This window comes from Equus caballus, chromosome 13, assembly GCF_041296265.1.
Source record: "Equus caballus isolate H_3958 breed thoroughbred chromosome 13, TB-T2T, whole genome shotgun sequence".
NCBI lineage: Eukaryota > Metazoa > Chordata > Mammalia > Perissodactyla > Equidae > Equus > Equus caballus.
This window is the reverse complement of record NC_091696.1, coordinates 38,182,045-38,206,137: the sequence shown is the minus strand read 5'-3', so window position 1 is coordinate 38,206,137 and position 24,093 is coordinate 38,182,045. Positions and strand designations below refer to the sequence as shown.

Genomic DNA, 24,093 nt, shown 5'->3' with positions numbered 1-24,093 from the left:
TGCTGTGACTTCTACTGTGAGGTGTAGTGGAATGGTTCAGAGTGTGTCCTGGAGCCAGATACTCTAACAAGGTTGCCTTGGACAAGCCACTTCACTTCTGTGAGTCTCAGGTTTTGCCTGGTCATTCCTGGACTCTTGGCACTGACTCATCTTTATTTTGGAAAGGACAAGTCCCTTCAGTGGAATTCCTCAGAAAACAGACAACCAGGACTAAAATTCAAGTTTCCTCGGAATATCTTCCCTTTCTAAAAATGGCAACATAACAACAGGTTTTTACTCCAAGCTTATTCCTTAAAGATGTGCCACCTAGGGATAGGTAGTTAGCCTCCCATGGCCTAACACTTTTCCATAATTTAAAGGCACTCTCTAGCAACAGGCCCACTGCCAGCAATTTATGCCCAGAAGCCGCACTTTATTTAAAGACATTACCCTTAGAAAATTAATTTCTGCCAACATATAATTCCTATCATATCTTTAAAAGAATCTGTTAACAGTGATCAATCTTACCTATTAAAACTATTTCCTGTCCAAATTAATCATTCTGGGAAACATTACATAGTTTCTTGCCAGGGAGCAAACTGTTATTTTAAATAAAAAATAACTTTCCAGTATTGCTCTGGGGTGTTGTCTTAGTTGATTATAAACACAATGGATTCATTTATTCACTGATTCATGAAAAAATATGTATTGAGAAGGCCAGCCCCGGTGGCCTAGTGGTTAAGGTCGGTGTGCTGCACTTCAGCAGCCTGGGTTTGGTTCCTGGGCATGGACATACACCACTTGTCAGTGGCCGTGCGGTGGCAGTGGCCCACATACAAAATACAGGAAGATTGGCAACAGATGTTAGATTGAGGGCGAATCTTCCTCATTTTGTGAATGGTGTAAAAGAATGGTCTATTTTCATTCTTTTACATGTGGCTGTGCAGGTTTCCCAACAATATTTGTTGAACAGACTTTCCTTTCTCCATTGTATGTTCTCAGCTCCTTTGTTGAAGATTAGCTGTCCATAGATGTGTGGTTTTATTTCTGGGCTTTCAATTCTGTTCCAATGATCAGTGTGTCTGTTTTTGTACCAGTACCATGCTGTTTTGATTACTGTAGCTTTGTAATATGTTTTGAAGTCAGGGATTGTGATGCCTCCAGCTTTGTTCTTTTTTCTCAGGATTGCTTTAGCAATCTTTTAGTCTGTGGTTGCCCCATATGAATTTTAGGATTCTTTGTTCTATTTCCGTGAAGAATGTCATTGGGATTCTGATTGGGATTGCGTTGAATCTCTGAATTGCTTTCGGTAGTATGGACATTTTAACTATGTTTATTCTTCCAATCCATGTGCATGATATCTTTTCCCATTTCTTTATGTCATCATCTATTTTTTTCAATAATGCCATATAGTTTTCGTTGTATCATTTCCTTGGTTAAATTTATTCCTAGATATTTTATTCTTTTTGTTGCGATTGTAAGTGGAATTGTATTCTTGATTTCTATTTCTGTAAGTTCATTATTACAGTATAGGGATGCAACTGACTTTTGTAAGTTGATTTTATACCCTGCAACTTTACTGTAGTTGTTGATTATTTCTAATCGTTTTCCAATGGATTCTTTAGGGTTTTCTATATATAAGATCATGTCGTCTGCAAACAGCAAGAGTTTCACTTCTTCATTTCCTGTTTGGATTCCTTTTATTCCTTCCTCTTGCCTAATTGCTCTGGCCCAAACCTCCAGTACTAGTTTGAATAAGAGCGGTGATGGTGGGCACCCTTGTTTTGTTCGTGTTCTCAGAGGGATGGCCTTCAGTTTTTTCCCCATTGAGTATGATGTTGGCTGTGGTGTTTATTGTGTTGAGGTAATTTCCTTCTATCCCCATTCTATTAAGCATTTTTATCATAAATGGCTGATGGATCTTGTCAAATGCTTTTTCTGCATCGATTGAGACAATTATGTGGTTTTTATTCCTCATTTTGTTAATGTGGTGTATCACATTGATTGATTTGTGGATGTTGAACCATCCCTGAGTCCCTGATATAAATCCCACTTGATCATGGCATGTGATCTTTTTAGTGTATTGCTGTATTCAGGTTGCCAATATTTTGTTGAGGATTTTTGCATATCCATTATATGAACGCCTCTGCTTAATTCTCTTTTCTTTCTATCTCAACCTCATGTTGCACAGGAATGGGACTTTTTGTTCCCTGCCCCTTACTCTCCCTCCAAATCTTTGCATGGTACCCTCTGGATTGAACATCAATTGAGTGTTTAACAAACTCTTCTACTTTCACATTTTCTACATCCTCTTCACTGAATGTTCTTTTCATTGTTTGCTTTATGAGATCTGGCTCTTCATGAGAATAGATTACTATTTTCCCCTTTTAAGTGGAGGCTGTTGATTCTTCCATGATCCTTGGGTTTGGCACCATTCGAGCTTCCAGTACGACCTCCTGACCATTACCCCTCTCACCCTATCTACAATCCCTCTCTCTCTTTGAGACTCACGCCATTTACCTTAACCACCCTCTGACACTCCTGGTTGTTGTAATTTGCCAACCTCCCAGTCATTCCTTGTCCATTAAAGCCTTTAGCATAAAGTTCATGATCTTTCCTTTGACTCCATGTCCCACCATTATCCTGAGTGACTCCTACATCTATATGGATGACTAATCCTACACTCTAGTCTCTTCCTTCTTTGACTTTTACCATCAGGGAGTTTCATGACACTTTAACCCCCTTGGCAATGCCTTTGACTTTGCCATCACCTGTAAATGTTTCACCTCTGAAATCTTAAGTCCATGCATCTCATGTTTTGATTACTACTGCTATGGACTTAATTGGTCTCCCTAAAACTTGTATATTGGAGCCCTAACCCCAAATATGGTGGTATTTGGAGGTGGAAACTTTTGGAGGTAATTAGGTTTAGATGAGGTCATTAGGGTGTGGCCCTCACAATGGTATTAGTATTGGTATAAGAGGAGACACTAGAGAACTTGGTCTCTCTTTCTCTCCACCATGTGAGGGCACAGAAAGCAGATGTCTGCAAGCCAGGGAGAGAGCTCTCACCAGAACCCAACTATGCTGGCACCCTGATCTTAGACTTGCCTCCTCTAGAATTGCGAGAAATAAATATCACTTGTGTAAGCCATTCAATCTTTGGTACTGTTATGGCAGCCCAGGCAGATTACAGCAATTACCTTCAGTCCCTCCAGCTCTACTAACGCTTTCAGTACCTTGTCTTCTCACCATTGATCTGCCTTTTTCTTAAATTCTCTTCCTTGCCTAATCAGCTTGCATTCTTAGTCCTTCACTTTAACCATTTTCTTGCCAACTTCCCAAGATCCCTTGCCCACTGCCCTTTTATTGTGCCTTCTTGGAAAACCCTTAATCCTGGGTCATTCCTACTCTCCCCTTGTACTTGTGATTTTCTGCAATATTTAAGGGTGATTTTCTCAAATATTAGAGAATATTTCTCCAACATTTTAGAGTGAGTTGGCGGAAATCACACAATCACATAGAGAGTGACTTTGAAGATGGATGATCACCAACCTCAAATGTGTCCTTATCACCCATTTCTGCTGCATTTCTGGCATCTGCTCTCTCTTCCATTTGCAGCAATGATAATTTTAAACATTGTCCACTCAGACTTCTACAGCACATTTTTTCCCTATCTCATCGGGGGATACTGAGTCCTATTTCACAGAGAAAATAGGATTCATCAGGTGGAAACTACCTGAACTTCCTACTATGGAATCTACAAGCTTACATTTGCCTGTACCCCAGAATCCTTTGTCTTATGATGGAAGAGGGATCCCTTTAGTTTAAGTCAGTTTCTCTTCCCATGTTTAAGATCCAGCTAGTTGCATGTCTAGTGTGTGCCTTGTGCTTTGATGGTGCGTTTATGTAGTGGATGGACAAGTTTGGCCATCTGGCTGAATGGCAAATCAGCATCACCCTACAGTTTTGGCCTACCCGTAGCCTTCAGAGATATCCTACTTAGTGATGTTTCCAGTCCTCCATCTCCTCAGGGCTGATGAATCTTTCTGCAGCCACACAATGCTTCAGACTCTTGAATCCATAGCAAAAGCGATCAAAAGTTGTTCTTACACTTGGTGAATATTTCTACCAGTAGTAGGTCTGTTGTAAGGAAGAATCTTGGGGAAATGATGCAGATATTGTCAAATATACAAGGCACTCATTAAGTAGTAGTTGATGTTCTTATTACCATTCTAATAGATAATCTATTCAGACATCCCGTTTGGATAGACTTCCCAGAAGACACTTACTCTTCTCGAGAAGAGGAATTAGTGTTAAACGTGAGTCAATCAAATGATAGTCCTAACTGATGGAAGGAAGCCAGCCTTCTGAAGAAACCCTTCTGAGTTTCCTTTACTTCTCCAAAGCCTGAGCTGTGTGAAGGATGTGTCAGAAATGGTAATATAAAGCAGAATCTACTTTTCTGAACTCTGAGGATAAAAAGAAAGCTGCTTATTTTACAAACTGGATTCAAAATCTCTGGATATTATGAGAAGTTTCCACAGGGCCCCAGGCATAGATAGGATAGTAGTGAACACCTTTTATAAACCCATAATTCATTTTATGAGTATTTGATTTTGGTGACGGTGGAAGAATCAAATGTGGGAAGAAGACTGGAACAAAACTCTTTGTGGTCTCAGATAGAGGCAGAGTGACCCTGTGTATTTTGAACATAAGAGTGTCAATTAGTGGTTACCTGGTAGCTCATCTGTGTTAGATAATATCTGACTACCCATTCAGTTCCTGAGAGTAAGAAAGATCAAAGTTGGAGAACTGTTTCTAAATTAATTCCAAAATCATCATTATGTCTTTGCCTTTGTATTACCATTAATTTCAGGGCACAAGTGAGAGTTGACTATTTTGAAATTTTTAAATGCTTTTCTTTTAAGAGTGTAAGAAATAATCCAGACATTTCATGAGATGATAGCATGTTGGTGAATGAAGATATGCCATATTTAACATAACACATTTTTTGCTGCTCCATAAAATGCCAATGAATTAGGTCATGTGCTTTCTTCACGTAATTATAATGTAATATGCTAATATCATTTCCTACCACGAACGCTTCCTTCTGTAGAATATGTGTCCTTGTCCACATAGCTACAGTGAAATTTAGAGTGAAGTGATTATTTAGCAAACTCTGAGGCCTGATACAATGCTTTGGGCCTGTGATTTCTCACTAATCTTCATTGATGATGATAAACAATTCCACTTTGCAGGTATCCTAAAGAATTCCAGGGTATATGCAAAGATGCTCTTTTTAGCAGCTTGGAAAAAATCCAAGTATCTTTTGATAGGTGCTTTGATAGTTCCATACTAAGGGACATTATGCAATAATTTAAAAGAATAAGATGTACAATCACATACTGTCATGAATAAAGCTCTAAGGTACAGTGTGGAGTGGAAAATGCAAGCTTCACCATGACATACAGAATGATACCTTCTACGTAATCCACCCCCCAATATTAGAATGTATTTCTACGGGGATAGATAGATATAGGTTTAGATATACATTTATTTTTAAAAGGTCTAGAAGGATCTATATCCAGTAGGGGAGGTGGTCTTTTTCTGTAATATTCACCTTATTTTACATGTAATATATTTTTCTTTAATGTTTATATTTTTAAAGGGAGTTATGATTACAAATTAATTAAACACATCCACCCTTTTGACTACAATTAGGTTTTATATTCCTAACTCCTTTGGAGCCAGAAGATATGGATTCAGAAGTGTCACGGGCAAAAAAAAAATCCCACAACCTAGTAGAGTTATTGTCATAAATTGCAAGAAGACAGATGCTTTAATGAAGGGTAGAATTGGATTATTTCAATAAATCGAGCGTTCCTAGTCTCATTTGTGGCCCCATGAGTGGAAGTGGACTCTCTGAGAAGATCCTCTCTTACCTGGCAAAACACTTGTGTGGAAGCAGTTCCTGGTATGTCCCTGGGTTTCACGGTAGGGCAATGATAGTGAGAAACCCGGACAGGGCCTGCGCCACCAAGAAAGGAAAAACAAAATCTGTGTTTGAAAATGAGAAAGACATTGAGACAGTTGGGGAATGTCCAGGGGAGAGGATCACTAGCTTCAAGACTCAGCGGGAGCAAGTCCTTTATCTTAATGAGCCTTGGAAGAGGATTTAGCTGTTCCTATCTGAATCTAGGAGCTACCATGTTAATCACCCAGTAACTGAATGGATACATAGCTTGACCTTTACTTCTGGATCCCTGAAGCCCTTTGCTTAGATTTATTGTTTTGAAGAATAATCCTGGATGTTGTCAGGAAAATTTTGATTTGTGAAGGTAGTTTAGAGATTAACACAGCAGTTTAGAGATTGTGTGATGGAATCCAATAGGCCCAGTTTTATTTCTGGTTCCAGCTCTGATTCCTTAGGCTAGCTGGTTAACCTCTCTGAGCCTCAGTTTCCCCAGTTTCTACCTCACAGTGCTGTTGGGAAGATGAATGAAATAACGCATGTTAGGAGCCAGTACCTGGTGAATAGAAGATAGTGGATATTAATATTATCATCTTCATTATCATTATTGTCTGTTAAAAGTTTCATTTTCAGCGATTCAGCTGAAGCAGCCAGCTCCTCCTGATTCCAAAGAGCCTAGAGAAGTGAGAGGACATTGTTCTCAGAAGGAGGGAGAACATCTTCGGGTCAGGATCACATTTCAAATTTAATTCTTGATTCACCTCATGTTGGGCATGAGTCACTGGGCCATTGCTAATGTTTCCTTTCTGGCCTTTGCCCCGGCCCTCACAGGGAACTGGTCTAATGTTTAGAAGAGACTCAGGGCAGAAGGTTTGGTTGTGATCCAGAAACACACAGCTCCTTAAAGCCAAGTTCCCCAGACATTGCTCAAAGACAAATTTTCACCAAGAGTATCACCCAAACACCACAAGACATCTGCTGGCTGAAAGTCCATCCACTGTCTAAAGAGAAACAGGAAAAACATCTGAATTCTCTTGCATTGGTACTAGCAACAACAAGAAGAGTCGCTAGTTATTAAGCACTAACCTGTGGAAATAAAGACGATTCAAATGAGAACAAGCAAAGGCTATTTTCTCAGAGTTTGCTATAGCAAGGGAGTCGGCCCCCATCATTTGCAGTTTGGCAGAGATCCAGGCAGGCAGAGGACTGTAAAGCTTTATAGTGGAGAGAAGGGAAGGGTCTAGATGCCCCCTGAGTGGAGGCTGTTGGCACGGGGAAGCTGTAGGTGGGCTAACTAGAGGTGGACGTCCTATGTGATTGGTTAGGGGTGCACATTTGGCTGTCACTGGCTGGTCCTATGTTAGAAGCGGGACAAAAATTAGGGAAGCTGTCAGTTATTAATTAATCCCTGGCCATTTGGGTCTGATTGCTGCAGGGGTTATTGTTTGGCTTCCTGGGCTGGTTGCTGGAGATAGTGGTCTGACTCCCTTCAAGTCTGATTTGGAGATAGCAGGCTGGCTTCCTGGGCTAGTCTGTAGATAATGAGTTGGTTTCCTGGGCTGGTTGCTACAGACTGTGGGTCAGAGTTCTGTTTTAATATGTGATCTGGCCATTGTCCATTTGTATATTCAGGCTCTTACGCTGTATATGTGGTACTGTGTTCACTGCTTTACACACGTCAACTTATTGAATACTTCCTTCTATACAAATAGCACACTCTCCACAATGTTCTGCACTGCTTGTTCTCCTGCACAGTGCATGCTGAAGATCTTTCCATATCAAACATATAGAAGTGCTATATTTTTAAAATAGTGGCATAATATTTCATTGGATAGATGTACCATTATTTGTTTAACCACCCCCCAAACCCAACCTTTTTGCTGTTACAAATTAGGGTGCAACACCTATCCTTGTGGTGATGACAGCTTGCATGTACGGCAATGGATCTGTGGGATACATTCGTGGAAATGGACTGCTGGGTAAAAGGGAAGGTGCATTTGTAATCTTGAGAGATGTTGCTAAATTTTACCCCAAATGATATCTAATTTAATTCTTACAGAAAGCCTATAGGATTGGCGTTTTGATAGACGAGGGAACTGTCTCATAGACATGAAACAGCTGGTCCATGGCGATGAGTGCAGCCTTGGAATTGGAACCTCGATCTAGCCAGTGGGCTCTGAAGCACTGTGTCCTACTGCCTCCTCCTCGTGTTAGGGTGGCTGCTGTTATTAACCTCCAGCCTCAGGCCGGGCACTGAGCTAAGCACGCTCTGTACAATAGCTCCTTTAAATCTCACAACCCGGAGGCCGGCACGGTGGCCTGGGGGTTAAGTTCACGCGCTCTGCTTTGCTGGCCCAAGGTTTTGCCAGTTCGCATCCTGGGCGCAGACATGGCACCACTCATTAGGCCACGCTGAGGCAGCATCCCACATGCCACAACTAGAAGGACCCACAACTAAAATATACAACTATGTACTGGGAGGATTTGGGGAGAAAAAGCAGAAAAATAAATAAATAAAGATTGCCAGCTGAGCTAATATCTGTTGCCAATTTTTAAGTCTCGCAACCTTCGGAGGTAGATGTTACTGTATTTATTAAATCTAAGATGCCATCAATGAGAAGTTCCACCATTATTATTCTGTGACTCATCAAGAAAATGCAAAACAGTGCTACTTAAACTTGAGCATGCTTTGTTTGTAAGGCACTTCCTGATGTTAAAATGAAATGTAAAAAACTGCTCATCTTGGAGTCACAAAATACAGCATTATCCCATTTCACAAATGAGGACACTGAAGTATCATGAGGTGAAATGACTTGCCTAAGGTCACACTAGGCACTGGCAGAATTGAGGTTTGAACGGTTATATCCGTTTAATGCCAGAGCCACCTCAGTACTCAACCCTTTCCTTGCTCTTGTGCTGGGGGCAAATAATTCTTTGGAGTCAGAGCTCCAAGTAAAGTAGTGGTACCAGGGAATTCTCCAGGTTTAGATGGCAGAGCAGGAGGGCTTGGAAATGTGCAGGGCTGTTATCCCGGCTGATATGAGCTAAACCGCCACAGCCCCTGCCTCCTGGTTTAATCATCTCGTGTTCTAGAACTCAGTTCCGATGATCACATTTTCCTGCTTAAAAACAACCCTCCAACGGCTCCCCAGTGCTGTCATGATAAGGTAAGGGTTATACTCTTTTCTTATAATCCAGTCCATGTGACTTCACCCTCACCTCTTATTTCTTTTCTTTCCACACCTTACACTTCAGCCAAACTGGCCCTGTGCTCTATACATCCTCTTGCTTTTTCTCTTCCAGCCTTTGGGTTGCTCTACGCTGTTTCCTTTGCTCTGAGTGCTCTTTCCATGCTCACCTCCACATAATCAAATCCCACATACAGAGTTCACCTCCAATGCTTTATATGCCGGTCTCTTTTGGAAATTATTGCTCTGTCCTCTGAGTCTCCTAATGCTTTCTCCTAAAGAACGGCGAACTTTCTGCCATGAATTACTTATTCATATGCTTGTCATGGCTCTCTGACTAGCCTGTGGACTTCTTGAGGGTAAAGTTCACACCTGACTCATCTTTGAACCCTTCCTTTCTCCTGATCTAGTGACTAACACAGAGTAGAGATCAGATATCACCCTTACTGTATGGAGACGTTCAATGAACACAGAATTGGAAATGACATTAGATAGAGACCTTCAAACCTGCTCTCAATTTCTGCACTCTTTGACTGACGTCTTTAAGGCAAGTTGATTCTGCAGGGTCCTAAATCTGTGTTTGGATCTCCTTGATTGCTTATATCTTCTGATATTTGCATTAGAACACAAGATCTGTTAAACACCTGCCTGTAGGCCTCTGACCCAATTTCAGCCCTCCAGGTGCCTCAGGTCCCGTCTTAGCTCAGTTTCCCCATCATAATGATGTGGGTGGATCTGGCATTGTGTTGTGAGGGAGGTGAAATTGGAGACCAGGGACTTGGCACAGATTGTAATATTAGATTTTATAAACTCACTGTGAAAGCTCCTTTCTTTGCAGATCTGGGTGACTTGGGGACATTTCCTGGCTCTCAAGGTATGACCATGAGGCCAATAGAATCTCCTTAAATTCTGTCAGCATCTGTCTTAATTGGCATTATGTTGCCTTCTAGGTACCAGGGCTTTAGGAAGTCTTGGATGTTATCCAGCAGGCACTTTTATGAATTCATGTATTGAATAAATGAATAATTTCAGTTTCTCCAATTCTAATTCTCTGCCTGATATCCACAGTTTGTTAATAGCTCATAAAGAGACAAAGACTTTGTTGTGAGTTTGAGCAACACACATACATGTACCTATTTCCCCTAAGGGATTCTTGGTTAAGTTTCTTAAGAGAAGTTTTTTCTTTTTCTTTTTCTTGAAGATTGGCACTTGAGCTAACAACTGTAGCCAATCTTCCTTTTTTTTTTTCTTTTCTTCTTCTTCTTCCCGAAGCCCCCCAGTACATAGTTGTATATTGTAGTTGTAGCTCCCCCTTGTTGTGCCATGTGGGACATCGCCTCAGCATGGCCTGATGAGTGGTGCCATGTCCATGCCCAGGGTCCAAACTGGTGAAACCCTGGGCCACCAAAGTGGAGCATGCAAACTTAACCACTCAGCCATGAGGCTGGCCTCTCTTAAGAGAACTTGAGCACAGAGTCACAATTCACAAGCATTTACCTTAGGAAGAATTGACTGTAAGGTTGGGAAACCAGAACAAACACAAGGCAATTACTTCCATGGGTGTTCAACCAAAAAGACTGAAATCATTTTCAATGCTGGAGGAAAGATGGACTAGATTAGATTTTCCAAGAGATAGTATAGTATCCATGAGCTATTATAGGATTATTTTTTAAATGAGTAGTATGATGACATGGGATTTTCATCTCAGGTGCCGAGTTTAGACCCAAACCCCTTATAAGTTGTGACTCTGCCTTTGTGTTTATCACTACGAATAGTGGTCAACACACTTGTTCACCATGGTTCTGTTAGCAGAGAAGAATAGGAAACATACAACAGTGTGTCTTTTGGGTAATTGCCCTGGATCCCTCCCCAGCTACATGGACCCACTGCTCTTCCTCTCTCCCCAAGACTCTTAGATTTCTGGCTCCTCAGTAACTTGTTTTTGATCCTTTCGTGTACACCTTCCCACTTTGCTTGCAGTCCCATTTCTCCCCTCAATGTTGACATTTTCTGCAGTCTTTGGTTAGAAACTCCTTTCTTAGCTTTGTTCCCATGAAACTCTCCCTTTTCTCCCCAAGAGAAGAGCTTTCAGACCAATAAAGGACTCCTTTAAGAGCACAGCAGAGTGCCTGAGAGATCCATATGTCTGCACATCTGAAGGCTGGTGGACTAGGCTTCTGGGAGGCAGTGGAACTAGGAGAGGAGCTCCCTCCCCCTTTCCTGGCAGTGTCAATCCAAAACAACGATACCACTGGTAGGGGCAGTGGTTGTCTGACCTGAGGTTTCTAAAAGTGCACTAGTACCGGGGACCAGAAGGCTACAGGAAGAGTAATTGTTGTCATGGTTCAGCCCCACCTCTCTCCTAACAGTCTCATGTGACTCCTGTGACTTGAGGCTTCAGGAGCCACAGCAGCACCCATGACGCTGACCCTACTTGCAGTGGGGGCTGCATATAAGACCCTAGGCCCCTGCCAGCAGCAGTGACACCCATGAACCCAGCACATCTGGCAGTGGTGCTCCCAGCAACCACAGTTAACCCCAGAGCAGCAGCACAGGTGGTATATGTGGCAGCAGCACCTGAGCCTGTGGAGGGCCAGTGGGGGAGCAGAAGATCCAGGCTGCCCCAAAAGCAACAGAAATGCTCTCAATCTGGTAACCCCGGTGGGGGAGCAGAAGCTCCAGGCTGCCCCAAAAGCAACAGAAGTGCTCTCAACCTGGTGACCCCAGTGGCAGCACCCACAACTGCAGCAACATTGTAGGCAGCAAGCCACCAGAAACATCGGAGACACAAGCAGCACAAGGAGGGCACTGATGATGCCTCTGGCAGAGGCACTGGAGGGTGGAAAGTGCAGGCTCTCAAATACAAGCAGAAGCAACTCAGAATCAAAGTAAGAAAAGCCTTACCCCAGTGAGAACGGTGTTTGCCATCACAAATGCGCCAGCAGAGGATCAACTCATCGAGCGCCGTGAAGAACTACAGTAACGTGGGAGAACAGAAAGCAGGTGACAGCTCTCCAAAAACCAAACTTGAAGCCACAGAAGACTGCAATCTAACTGACAGAGAATTCAAAACAGATGTCGTGAAGAAACTCAGCAAGTTAGAAGAAAACTCCGAAAGACAGTTAATGAGCTCAGGAATAAAAGTAACGAACAGAAAGAGTACTTCACCAAAGAGATTGAAACTAAAAAAAAGCCAAACAAATTCTGGACATGAAGACCACAATGGGATGGAAAATAAAGGACAAAGCATTGGAAATAGAGCACAAAACATGGAAGAGAGAATTAGAGAGGTCAAAGATAGAAATTTAGAAATGATTCAAGTGGAAGAGGAGACAGAACTAAGAGTTTTAAAAAATGAAGAAATTTTATGAAAAATATCCAACTCTATTAGGAAAAGCAACACAAGGACAATGGGTATCCTAGAAGCAGAATAGAGGGAGAAAGGAGCAGAGCGCTTATTTAAGAAGTAATAGCTGAGAACTTCCCCAACCTGCGTAAGGAATTGGATATACAAGTACATGAAGCTAATACAACTCCTAATTATCTCAACATAAAAAGACCTTCTCCAAGGCACATTATATTAAAAATGTCAAAAGTCAATGACATTACCATAGGAGAAGAGGGTGGAGAGAGGGCAAAAGGGCACATATGTATGGTGACAGATAAAATTTATTGGTGGTGAACATAACAAAGTCTATAAGGGAACTGATATACAATAATGTACACCTGAAATTTACTCAAGTTACAAGCCAATATGACTTCAACAAAAAGAAAAGAATACATACAACACCAAAAAATATCCAATTTAAAAATATGGTCAGGGGCCGGCCCCGTGGCCGAGTGGTTGGGTTCTCACACTCCGCTTCAGCGGCCCAGGGTTTCCAGGTTCGAATCCTGGGCGCAGATATGGTACCGCTCATCAGGCCATGCTGAGGCAGCATCCCACATGCCACAACTAGAAGGACCCACAACTAAAAATACACCACTATGTACCAGGGGGCTTTGGGGAGAAAAAGGAAAAATAAAATCTTTAAAAAAATGGTCAGAGGATTTGAGTAGACATTTCTACAGAAAAGATATTCTGCAAAGAAATATTTATACAAGTAAACAAGGAACACAGGAGAAGATGCTCACCATCATTAGCCATGAGAGAAATGCAAAATAAAACAACAACGATACATGTCAGCAAGGCGGTGAGATAGGATGGCCCAGCACTCATCACCCACAGAAACCATAATTTAACCACCATTCATGGGCAAAAATACCTTTAGGAAAGCTCTAGAAGCCAGATGTGAGGTCTCAGCATGCCGGTGGAGCAGAAAATCTAACAAACAACCACATTGAGAAGGGCAGAAAGAACAGCTCCACCTGCGTCACCGTTCCGACAGGCTGGCTCAGCTCAGCTCAGAGAGACCCCTCCACCTGCGATTTCTCTCAGGGGGAAGAGAGCAGTGTGAGTGTCACTTCCACAGGCTTTCCAGGCACTGCTTGAAAGCCTATTTCTGTCTTGCTGAGGGAATCAGCATGGCTGGATCCTCTGGGGGTAGCTAAGAACAAAGATGTGGAGAGGGCTTCACAGCAACCACTGTGGGATCTCAAAGCCAGCCCACAGACACTGCCAGCCACCCCACCCACAGGCCCTGCAGCTGGTATGGATGTTCCTCAGAAAACTGAAAACAGGGCTGCCATATGATGCAGGAATGCCACCCTGGGTATATATCCAGAGGAAATGAAATCAGGATCTCAGAGAGATATCTGCACCCCATGTTCACTGCAGCATTACTCACAATAGCCAAGATACAGGAACAACCTAAATGTCCATCAATGGCCATATGGATAAAGAAAATGTGAGGTATTTATGCACAACGGGATATTATTCAGCCTAAAAAATAAGGAAATCCTGCCATTTGTGACAAGATGGACGAACCTGGAGGACATTATGCTAAGTGAAGTAAGACAGACACAGAAAGATAAATATTGCATAATTTTGCTTTTATGTAGAATTTTTTAAAAATATGAATTCATAGTATCACAGAGTAGAATAGTGATTACCAGAGGCTTGGGGATGAGCAAAAAGAAGAGATACTGATCAAAAGTAAGAAACTGTCCATTACAAGATGAATAAGTTCTGGATGAAAATGTACAGTGTGGTGACTATAATTAATAATGTGTTATATACTTTAAATTTACAAAGAGATCTCAAGTATTCTCACCACACACACACACACACACACAGAAACACAAATAGTCATGTGAGGTGAAGGATGTGTTAATTAGCTTGAGCACGGTGATCTTTGCAAAACATACATATTATCAAAACACCAAGACGTACACCTTAAATATATACAATGCCTCCTTGTCAATTATACCCCAGGAAAGCTGGAGGGAAAAGGAAAAGTAAAGGTCAATGACAAAGAAAGAATATTAATGGCAGCCAGGGAGAAGAAAATAACTTAGAAAGGAACCCCCATCACACTATCAGCGGAAACTCTACAGCTAGGAGACAGTGGAATGATATATTAGAAATACATCACTTAAAATATACATAGACACACAGGGAAAACTCATGTGCATAATCTATATACTCATAGACAGAGAAACTCAGACTCTTAGGTCTATGATGCAGAATTACACAACCAAACACACAGGCACACACACACTCCCAGACCATCACCCCACCCCAGCTCACAAGACAGCCAACAAGACGAACAGACAGCCCTGGCACTCAGTGGAGGCCACTGCAGGCAGACATGATGAATAGACCCTGGCATGACCTGCCCCACCTAAGCTGTCAGGTAAGGGGGCATTTTCCTGGTTCCAAACCGAAGGCTGGGCATCTGCCCCACACCAGGGCCTTCCGGACAGCTGTGCCTGGGTCCTAAGATGCCAGAGAGTGACCAGGGTAGAGTTGCTCTGGAGACTGGGGCCAGGGTAGGGACAGGGATCCTGACAGTGTGTACTTAGGGCAGAGGTACTGTATGAGGCTTAGCAGAGCTCAAGGAGAAGAGAGGGAGAGAGGCGAGCCTCCCCAGGACCCTGCCATGCCTCAGAATGGGCTGCACCCTCTCCCACAATAATGACAATAACAATAATGAAATTGTCAGGACTATTATATGATGATATTATCATCACAACAGCAATGACTGATCATCAGTCCCAGGTCGAGGAGCAAGGGGTGTCACCATGGCCATCTGGTTTGACCTCATCTTCTGAGCAGGGCAGACCCCAAGCAAAGCTGGGCCCTGGGCAAAGCTTCGCTCTGGCCCCTTCTCCTTCTGGAATCTTCTTGCCTCAGCCTCCCCCTCTCCCAACATCCCTTCCTAGACCCAAGTCCCCTCTGACCCTTTGCTCAGCCTTGGTACCGCCCTCTCCCTCACCACTCTGAAGCTGATTCCCCATGTGTGCAATGGGGATAGAGATGGTGCTGACCTCCGATCCCATGAGATGATGCCTGCACAGTTCAGTGCTCAGCACAGGCCAACAAGAGGAGGGGCCTTTGGTTACATCCTTATTGCCTTTAATGGCTGCATACCTTCAAGGCCCCAGTTCTGGGAGGACAGATGCCCCTGGGGGATGCTGCTGCTGATGTGCACAGGGGCTCAACACGAGGCTTTTTCTTGTCCTGAGGACAGTCTTTGGACGCAGGCATGGACACTCCCATTTTAGTGAAGGAAACTCACTCAGGGTCACACAGCTGGAAAGCAGCACACCTGAGTCTTAAGCCCAAGGCTGCTGGCCTGGCCTCCAGGGGCCATGAAGGTCTCCCCTGCACGGGAGGCTCACACTGTGTGGGTTTGGGGAGTAAGTGCTTCCTCAGCTGCAGAAATGATCTCACCTGTTCCAGGCCCCCAACCTCTGTCACTTCTCCTTGTTTCCTTCCTCTCTGCTTGAACTATGGTCAGGGTGACCCTGGAAGCTTTCACGGAAGTCCCCAGCCCATTACAGGCTGGGCCTCTCTCCCGTTCACTTCTGGGCTAGTCTGACTTCCACCCCTTCTGTACTGCTCTCTCCTTGTGTAACCAGGATGGCGCATCTCTGGGGCTCTTTAGGCAGCCAACAGCATCTAAACAGAATTTCATATGCACTGTTGTTTTGTTTTGTTTTTGCTTTTCTTGTTTTTTATGTTTTCTTTATATTTACAGTAAAAGACGCTGATTTTCCACTATAATAGTGATGGAATCTTTCCTGTTTGCTATAAATTTATGTAATAAAATGTGGTGGGATTTAAAGCAATGATTTTAAGCTGCCATGGGCCTGAATGAGTTGGGGAAACACTGTGTGTAAACACGCAGAACAGAGCCTTAGGTAGCTCGTGACGGGGCCCAGGAGAGGTGATCACCAGTGGGGTTTGTCTTGGTCTCCGGGCCCCTGCCCACCTGCTTGGCTCTCCCCACCTGTCACTCTTGGTGCTGCCAAGCTCCCTGGGTGTTGTCCCCAGGTCCCCCAGGAGAGAAGATAATGAACTTTCTCTCTTAAAATGCTCACTTTCCTGGAGATCCCAGGAGATCAATCATGAGAGTGAGCTTGGATTTTCCCCACTGAGGTTCATAACGCAAAACCCATGCTAACAGACAGCAGGGTGACAGAAAAGTGACATGTTCACCACTGTTTCCGTTGTGATGATGTCTGTTTAATCGAGGATGATTTTGAGACCATACAATCCGCCACACAGAGTGGAATTCCCAGGGCAGGTGGAGACGTATTTTATTGCCATTTTATCATGATGATATCATTCAGTTCAAAGATAGACCCTTTTCTTTTGGGATTTCTTCTTATACTCATTTTTTTATTTATAAAGGTACCTCTCAGGTTCCTAACATGTGGGAATTTCCAGTCAGCTTTTTATCAGTGACTTCTAGCACAATTACTTTGTGGAAAGATGCTCTGTATGATTTCATTCCTCTGAAATATATGGAAATTTGTGTATAGACAAAATAAATAGGGTTAATTCTGTAAACGTATCATACCTGCCCCCAACAGTCGTTACATGGTTATAGATAGATATATAGGTAATCTGGGTGATTAAGGTGGTTTGCTATTAAGATCGTCTGCATCTTACGGATGTTCTGTCTGCTTATTGTACGAGTTGCTGAGAGGGATGTGAAACCCTCCCACTCTGCTTGTGTGTTTGATTCTCTTTTCATTTCACTTACAAGTCATCCTTTGCTTTGTAAGTTTTTCAGCCAATGGCCATGGGAAACCTTGGGAGGTCAGAAAGGAAAGAGGGGTGCCCAGAAGTGGGGGACAGGGGACCTGGGTTGGGAAGGACTAGAAACCAGAAGGTCTGTGAAGGTTCCAAAGAGGACCTGTTACTGGGATGGCTCCTGGGGAGGCACTGGTTGGGGGAGGGGCATTCTAAACGTAAGGTCACACGGTGTCCACTGTGATGAACCAGGGGTGAAGGCAGGGTATTGGTCAAAAGGGAGTATAAAGCATCGGGGTTGCTAAGGCAGCAGCCAAACAGGAGAAGGCTTGGAGGAGGACGAAGCCCTCATCCCCTCTAACTGCTCCTGAGAGTCCGCTTCACCTGATCCTTGTGTCCTGCTGACTTACTGACCTACTGACCTGTCTGAACTCTCCTCCCCCCCCTCTAGGACTTGATCTGACCCAGTACTTTCCCTGGCCTGCTTCTTCTTCCCCTCCCAGGTGCCCAACAGCTCCTTTCCTGCCACACCCACACCCCAATCCCACCCTCAATCCAACCTCTCCCCCCAACCCCCTCCCAATCCCTCACCTCATCACCTCCCTACCCCACCCCTCCCCTCACGCCCTCTGCATCACTCCCTCCCCACCTCCTTCCTTGAGGACCAGGACATGGAGGTGCAGAGGTTGGTCTTCTGGCTCCTTTTGCTTGGGTTTCCCGGTTACCCAAACACAAACGTGAGTGAACATTGGACATCAGATGGTTCTTCCTTTTTATTGGGCTCTTTTACATGGTGGTTAAATAACACATTTTTCATGGGTTTCTTGATGGGAACTCAGACATCCTGAAGACTGAGGACCTCAGGCCAAGTTGCTTGACCAGCCTGAACAGGTTCTGGCCAGAACTGTGCACATCAAATTCTGGGTCTTGTCAGCACTGCTTGGACCAAACACAGCAGGGTTGACAGGATGGAAACCTGAAAATAGTAACTGTACAGTGTCTAGAAGGAAGTATTTGTGAATATACTGAAAGTCATTGAGTTGTATGTCTTCAGTGGAAGAATTGTTTAATTTGTGAATTATAGCTCAGTCAAGTTGTTTTTAGAAACATAAGGAACTCTTATTTAAGAGGAGTCATGGGAATTAGACTGTCTCCTGGAAGCCTTGTCAAGATCCTGTTTCAAGCCATGCAATTGTAGGGCCCATCTCATGTGTAGTTTGCTTTTCTATAAGTACATGGTTCATATATGTGAAGGTTGGCAGCCCTGGGAACAGTGGTATCTAAATATTGGTGTTGGTACTAGTCTGTTAAAAAGTGGAATGTCATTTGTGCTCTGTGCTTTCGGCCTTGTTGACTTTTAGCAACTTCTAAGTCATCTCTTCCTTTCTGCTCTTGGAAGCTACCCCCAGGGACTCTGTGTCCAACCATGTTGATGGGAGCCCTCAGAAGTCCATCAGAAAATAAGTGGCTGCATCCTGCTGCGATGTTAATAAAGGGTAATTTATTAGGAATGACATGACCAGGAGGCGAATGAGTTGTTTTCCTTTCTTTAGTAAAGCATTCATGTGTAGAGTGTTGATTTACTCAAAGCAAAAAGCATCCTTAATGTCCTTAGGATTGTCCAAATATAAAGAAATTCCAGACTCCTAGTATTGAGGGAGAGAGACTGAGAAAACCCCTTGGAGATAAGTAGATTTGTTTTGATTGGCATGCATCAGATTCTTAGGGATCTGGAAAGGTCCAGTGGTCAGGAACAACCCTCACATTGAGGCAGAATCATCCCAAATGAGTATCTCTAATCAAAGAAGAATTATTCTGTTTCCTTTGAATCTACAAAGGAGGAAATTTCTTGTTAGTCTTTGTTGGAACTTCCCCCTACCCTCTACCTAGGTTCCATTCTCATAGATGAATTAACCTCTCTTTCCCTACCTCATCTTTGAGCACCTGGATAAACTCACCTGTCTTGCATTTCCCACATCTACCCTTGCTCATGGCCATTGACTGTCAGAACCTCAGCTTTTTGGCCCCATTGGATCTCATCTACGTAGGAGTCAACTACTGATATCAGCTCTCCACGGTTGTCAGATGTAAGGAGAGTGCTCACGACTGGGGATGTTTGATCAGGTAGTGACCAGACGGTCTTTGTCTTTTTTGTGCATTTGATCCACATGGTTGTCCAAGTGCTGAGAGCTACTGCTCTCTCTCTGACAGTGGTGACTCAAAGACAGTGCATGTTCCCCATGAGCACACATTTTACTGACCCCAGCTGTGAGGGCTGAAGATGAAAATGTTATAGATTTCAGAGGCTACTTTCTAGAGAAGTTTTATTTGCACAAAACTGAAGCTTGGTACATGGATTAGTATGAATTGAGGTGTGAGTTTATTTTCTTCCAAAATATTTATAGATATAGTTTGGTAAAACGACGTGTTTGCCTTTTGTTTTGGTGAACAGACATTCTAGAATTATTGTATTCCTTTACAAGTTAATTTTCATGGTTGCTATTGATTCATTTAGGTGCCATTCTATGAAATATGAATGGGAATTATTTTTACTAGCTATGTGGAATTGTGTTTTTAACTAACTTAAATTCTCATAGTTTTAATCATAATATACAAGATCACAGTATTATGCAAATCTCTATGTACTACAGAAATCTGATATTATGTGCTCTGGTTCACAATCAAAGTGGACATTAAAAGTAAACCTCAATAGTTTTAGAAACTTGAGCTAAGCAAAACTCTGGAATTAATTTTTGTAGGAGAAATAATCCCGGGGTCCTCATAATAACAGCTTCCCATCTCTCTCAGTTGTGTGCATATCTATAAACATCTCTTTATTATTCTCATTTGTATCTTTAACACACATTTTTTATTATTCCTTCCCATTCTTCCATACATTTGGGTGTGCTTTTGGAGATGTTCCAAAGAGTTTTATCTAGGTACTTCATGAATATACAATAGAAGACCTAGGCTTCCCGATCACGATAAGTTTGATTTTAATTAGTTTTCAATTTTAACTGGTTTATAAATTCATAGTTTAAGTTCTGTTAACTATTTTAAAAAGTATCTGAAATGTGTTTGCCAGCAAAATAAAATCTCGAACAGTGTGTGTATTAGATTTTTTTTCCTCCAGCTTAAGTGTGGTGTAATTTCTGTATAGTAACAGCACCATTGTAATGAATCCAGTTTGTTGATATTTGACCTATGCATGCAGCAATGAAACCATCACCACATTAAGATAGTAAACACACTCATCGCTCCCAAAAGTTTCCTCCTGCTCCTTTGTAATCCATCTGTCCATGAGGAGACATTCGAGGGGTGTGGTCCTCCTGGAGGCTGGGTTAGTGTTTCTAAAGATGACTCTGTGACAAATGTATTGTGAATGTCTTTGAGGTTCCTCACTATCTTCAACATTATTTCAGCTGGTCCATATTCCACATGAACTTTTCCACTTTGGGCTTGATGTTTTGGGAATCCTGTGTAAGTTGACCATTATTATTGTCTCCTTGGGAATTTCTGCATTCATCATTTTCCACTGGAAAACTGTCCTTGCTGTGAGTATACTAAAGTAATTTATGGATATACTTTTAATCATAAATAAGTAGGGATTTTGATAGTCACTGGACCTTTTGTTTGCATTCAGTACTACAAATTTCCCTCTAAGTGCTGCTTTCACAGCATCCCACAAATTCTAGTAAGTCCTATTTTCATTATCATTTAGGTTGAATTATTTTTAAATTTCTATTGAGATGCTTCTTTGACCTATGTGTTCTTTAGAAGTGTGGTGTTTAGTCTCCAATTTTTTTGTGGTTTTCCAACTGCCTTTCTTTCACTGATTTCTAGTTTAACTCCATTGTGGTCTGAGAACATAGTTTCTCTGATTTCTTTTACTTTAAATTTCTTATGAATTTTATGGTCCTGAATATGGTGTATCTGGGTGAATGTTCTATGTGAGCTTGAAAATAAAGTATATTCTGCTCTTGAAGTCTTCTACAGATGTCAGCAGATCCAGTTGATTGAAGGTGTTGTTCAGTTCAACAGAAATTCAGTAAGAATACAGCTGAACTGAACAACATCTTATTTCTGTAAGTTGGGTCTGTCATTGAGTGATAGAGGGTTTTGAAGTCTCCAGCTGTGATAGTGGATTCTCCTATTTCTCCAGGAAATTCTGTCAGTTTTTGCCTCATGTATTTTGACACGCTGTTGTTAATACATACATATTAGGGATTTTATGTCTTCTTGGAGAACTGACACCTTTACCATCAAAATGATGCCACTCATTATTCCTGATAATTTTCCTTACTTTTTAGTATTGTTTTGGAGGAGAATTTCACTGGCTACAGAAATCTAGGTTGATGGTTCCTTTCTTTGAACACTTTAAATATTTCATTCTATTTTCTTGTTGATTGCACAGTTTCCCAAGAGAAGTTGAATGTATTTCTTATCCTTGTTCCTCTATAGGTAGGATGTTATACTCCCGTGCCCCTGCCCTACCCCAGGCTTCTTTCAAAATGTTTTGTGTTTGCTTTTCTGTAGTTTAAATAGTATATGCCTAGGTGTACATTTTTTCTTGTTTGGTGTGTATCCTGCTTGGAATTCCTTGAGCTTCCTGGACCTATGGTTTGGTGACTATCATTAATTTTGGAAAATTCTCAGTTATTATTGCTTCAAATATTTCTTCCTTTCCTTTCTTCTGCCGGGGTTCCCATTATGTGTATGTTTCACCTTTTGTAATTGTCCCACTAGTCTTTGATTTTGTGTGTTATTTTGGGGATTTTTTCTTTCCATTTCTGTTTTTAAAGCTTCTACTAACATTTCTTCAAGCTTGATGATTCTTTCCTCAGCTATGTCAAGTCTGTTAATGAATGCATCAAAGGCATTCCTAATTTCTGTTATGGTGTTTTTGATTTCTAGAATTTCCTTTTGGCCCGTAGAATTTTCATCTCTCTGCTTGTATTCACTGTCTCTTCTTGTGTGTTTTCTCCATTTTGTGTTAGACCTGTTAGTGTGTTAATCATCATGGTTTTCCATTCTTAGCCTGATAATTCCATCATCTCTGCCATACTGAGTGTGATTCTAATGCTTACTCTCTGTGTTCAAACTGTGTTTTTTCTTTTAGCCTGCCATATAAGGTTTTGTTGAAAGCTGGGTATCATGTCCTGGTTTAAAAGAAGAACTGAGGTAAATAGGCCTTTAGTCTGAGGATTTACGTTTATCTGGCTGGGATTAGGCTGAGTTTACTCTTAGGTGAGACAGGAAGAAGAGAGAGCTCTGGAGCTGGGTACTTCCCTTCACCTAGGTCACTTAGTCTTTGGAAAAATACCACTTAGGCTCTGCTAAAGTAGTTTCTCTTGCATGCAGGTCTTTTCAAGAAGAATAAATACCATGAGTTTATTTCTAAATGGCTATTTTCCCCCTTCCTGCCAATAGAATGAGGGGATTTTTCTCCAGTATTTCCTGTGAGAACCTGATAGGACTCCTGGAGATAAAATTCACACAAATATGGGAACCCCTCAAGATTGGGCACTCGGGCCTTTTTTAATCTCTTGCTTCTTCATGCTGAGCATCCAGGAATTCATCCGTTATGGTGTTTTCCTACCATGGCGTTCTAGTTCCTGTGGAGATTCCTGACCTTGGGCTTCTGGTCCAATTAGTGGTGATTGTATGATCCGCCAGTCTGGTTCACTGATTCTCCAGGCAACAGTTGGCTCTGTGACTTCAGTTCTCTGACAGGTCTATGAAGAACTTTTGACTTTAAGTTTGTTCAGCTGTTTTCTTGCTATGTGGACAGGAGTGACAATTTCCAAGCTCCTTACAAGCTGGATCAGGATCCAGGAGTCCAGCTCTTTGATTTGCTTCCTTTAGACTACTAATCTGACCACAAATTAATGTTTGAAATGGAAGTTGACTTTGTAAAATACTCTAACCATTTTAGTAAAGAACTCGTTGAGCAAAACAACAATATATTTTCAGTGAGAAAACTGCAATTCATAAACCTTCCCCTTCAAAAAGAAAACACAGATATTAAGTATTTGGTGAGCCCATCCCTCTTCCCACTTGTCCCTCCCTGTAGGGTTGGGTGACAGGGGACAGGGAAGTGCACTGATTCCTGCGCATTGTGTGAAGTTAAAGGTATATCTGTGATTTTTTGTTTGCCTTCCATGGATTCATTTTCCTATAAAAACAGCATTATAACTGTCTTTTGATACCATAATGATATTCCAGTATCTTGGCAATATCATTTGGGCTGGCCTCAGCATCTGATCATCATTTAAAACTATTCAAAGGGGAAATATGTTTTAGGGGGTCAATAAAATGTGCCTTTCCATGGTATTAAAATGAGGTCCTGCCTAGATTTTATTGAGCTATAATTCCACAGGGTATGACTCGGGTCTGGGAAGCACTTTTTTGCCTTTTCTTAAAATGTTAGCTGTCATTTCTGTTGTTGCTTGTGCTTTCCTCTAGCCATCTCCCCCTCTCTTTCTCATCTGATGACCCTCTTTATGTATTTAGTGGTCTTTGAAAATCATAGGACCTGATGTGTTGTAATTGTTTATCAATGCAGCAAACAGCCAACTCTGTTAGATTTCAGAAAACCTTTCTATTGAGTGAAAGAGGCATATCTTAGGAGTACAGATCTTTTGCCTTTTTTATTGGAGACTTTTAATACAATCCCAGATTCTGGACTTCAGTGTGGATATTGGGTTTGACAAAATAACAATCAGATAAATGAAGCATTATTGTGTTTATAAAAATGTTTGCCATATCCATTATCAAAATTAAATAGATTGGTGTTAATTTAATAGAAT

The 24,093-nt window shown here is 42.0% G+C and overlaps 1 protein-coding gene across 3 annotated transcripts in view; it reads left to right on the top strand.

Moving 5' to 3' along the window:
• The window catches only part of LOC111767536 (transport and Golgi organization protein 1 homolog), a 44,629-nt gene that overhangs the window by 11,347 nt on the left and 9,189 nt on the right, over nt 1-24,093 (top strand). The window contains exons 1-2 of one of the 3 annotated variants that reach the window (XM_070232226.1): nt 17,596-18,021; nt 20,707-20,838. In XM_070232226.1, the coding sequence (XP_070088327.1) occupies nt 17,956-18,021; nt 20,707-20,838 (198 nt within the window). In that variant the 5' untranslated portion in view covers nt 17,596-17,955. Of the gene's footprint in view, nt 1-17,568; nt 18,022-20,706; nt 20,839-24,093 lie in introns of those variants that run through there. The other 2 variants (XM_070232229.1, XM_070232228.1) reach the window with 2 other exon arrangements.